This window comes from Nicotiana tabacum, chromosome 20 (assembly GCF_000715075.1).
Source record: "Nicotiana tabacum cultivar K326 chromosome 20, ASM71507v2, whole genome shotgun sequence".
In the NCBI taxonomy this organism is placed as follows: domain Eukaryota; kingdom Viridiplantae; phylum Streptophyta; class Magnoliopsida; order Solanales; family Solanaceae; genus Nicotiana; species Nicotiana tabacum.
In genome coordinates, this window is record NC_134099.1 from 12,097,383 (window position 1) to 12,099,643 (window position 2,261).

At 39.3% G+C, this 2,261-nt stretch overlaps 1 protein-coding gene across 1 annotated transcript; it reads right to left on the bottom strand.

Moving 5' to 3' along the window:
- Positions 1 to 367: 367 nt before the first annotated feature.
- Positions 368 to 1,985, bottom strand: LOC142174244 (uncharacterized). Its single transcript, XM_075240037.1, has 4 exons — positions 1,654 to 1,985; positions 1,341 to 1,539; positions 805 to 1,146; positions 368 to 763 (listed from the first exon to the last, which is right to left on the bottom strand). The coding sequence occupies exons 1-4, from the start codon at positions 1,983 to 1,985 to the stop codon at positions 368 to 370; spliced, it is 1,269 nt and encodes a 422-aa protein (XP_075096138.1).
- Positions 1,986 to 2,261: the final 276 nt, after the last annotated feature.

The window sequence follows — 2,261 nt, forward strand, 5'->3', positions numbered from 1 at the left end:
GCTTGTTGCCCTCCCTATGAATATGAGTAACTGTGTAATTTCCCCTATTCATTAGTTGCATCATTTTCTCTACCTGCTCAGATATGATCCATGGTGGTTTCCAGATCCCATCCATTATCTTTTTTAGTAACATTGAGTCAGTTTGAAGCCATACATGAGAGTATTGTTGAAATCTGCAGAACCTTAGTGCTTCTACCATGGACTTCGCTTCAGCTACTGTGTTTGTTGTCTCCTCAATCTCTCTCCCTACTGATTTGACTATGTCACCATTTTCATTTCTTATACAAAAACCTATTGAGCTCCTGCCTGGATTTCCCCTCGATGCACCATCCGTATTAACTATTAGTTATCCTGCACTTGGAAATTCTCACATGACTTTGGTAACCTTAAGTTTAGGAGTGAAATTTTCCATCATAGCTAATAGATCTTGCCATTTGTGAGGTACCATGTCCATCCCAGGCTTTCTCACTTTCACCAATGCCTGGAGAATTGATGAAACTTGATAAATCACTCTGCTAGTTGTCACAACATCACCATACTTCATACTATTTCTTCTTTTCCAGAGTTCCCATACTACACATGAGGGGAGTGCTTGCATTACTGGTTTGAGCCTTAAGCACACATTTGCAGTCCAACATTTTGTGATTGCTTGGTGCAATGTAAGTCCCTCCACAACTATTCCTGCCCTCGATAAAAAATACTTCCAAGTTGTCTTTGCAGTTTCTGATCTAAAAAACAAGTGCTGAAGAGATTCCTCATCAGGCTGTACACAACACAATATTTTGATGGCATGCAATAGCCTACCCTTTTCAAGAAATCATCTAAAGGTAACTTTGCTTTCCACACTTTCCACATGAAAAATGCTATTTTAAAAGGCAGTCCCTTTACCCAAATCATCCTATAAGTTGTTCTTGGTTCGTCTCTTCTTCTCGTATAATCCCATGATGACTTAACACTGAAATATCCTCTTGTTTCCAGCATCCAACAAGGCATGTCAAGAATCTGCTGAGGTGAGGGTGGTTTGATTTTCTCCAGAATGTGTACTGCTAAGTCTTCAGGAAGCATTTCAAATAGTTTGTCCACATCCCACTCACCATATAAGGTAACCTCATGTACATTTTGTACTGTTTCATCAATGCCAAAGTCCTGAGGAACCAAAAATATAGTGCCCCAAGACCTGTCCAGTTTTCAAACAAAAAAAGTGATGATCCCCTTTTTGTTTGCCAAAAGATTTGATGTTCAATCAGATCTCTGCATTCCAACATTTTTCTCCAAATGTGAGACCCCCTTTTCCATGGAACAATTACAGAATTCAATTTTTTACAGTATTTCTGACATACGAAAGAGCTCCATAGGCTTGGTTTTGTTCTGAAATTCCACCACAACTTGCTGAATAATGCCTTTGCTACATCATGCAGTGACCTGAAACCTATTCCTCCTTCCTCAACTGGCATGCATAAGGTATTCCATGAAGCCCAATGCCTACTAGTTCCTCCTACAGAGCTGCTCCAGAAAAACTGAGCAAACAATTTGTGCAACCTATTTATCACATAATTTGGAGGGTTTACAACTGATAGTAGATGCATAGGCATGCTTTGCAGTACATGAGATATGAGAACTGCACTGCCCCCTACTGATAATAATTTGCCCTACCATGATTGCAGTTTGTCCATTACCTTAGTAATTAGGGGCTGATAGTATTCCAGATTTCTCCTTGCATAAAATATAGGACAACCTAGATATATGATAGGAAAATCATTCCTATGAATGCCTGTGATACTTTCCACCTTGCTGACCACTTCCATGACTGTTAAATGATGCAGGTACACAGCTGATTTGGTCTTGTTAACAAGCTGCACAGATGCAGCTTCATATGCATTCAGCACTTGCATAATCAGCATCAGAGATGTTTCATCTGAGGATGAGAAAATAATCATGTCATCTGCATACGCCAAATGATTGATCTTTGGACTCCACTTTGGCATCCCAAATCCAAAAAAATACAGGTTAGTATGTAGTGCATTGAGACCCCTAGATAATCCTTTTGTTGCCAAGATAAACAAAGTTGGAGATACAGGATCACCTTGTTTTACTCCCCTTCAGGTCTTAAAGAACCCATGAGCTTGACCATTGATTAGAATAGAATACCAATTGTTTGAAACTAATCCAAAGACAATCCCTATCAACCTTTTTGTGAATCCCATCTTTCTCAGTACCTTGGTTAGGAATAGCCAAGATAATCTATCATAAGCTTTGGTCAT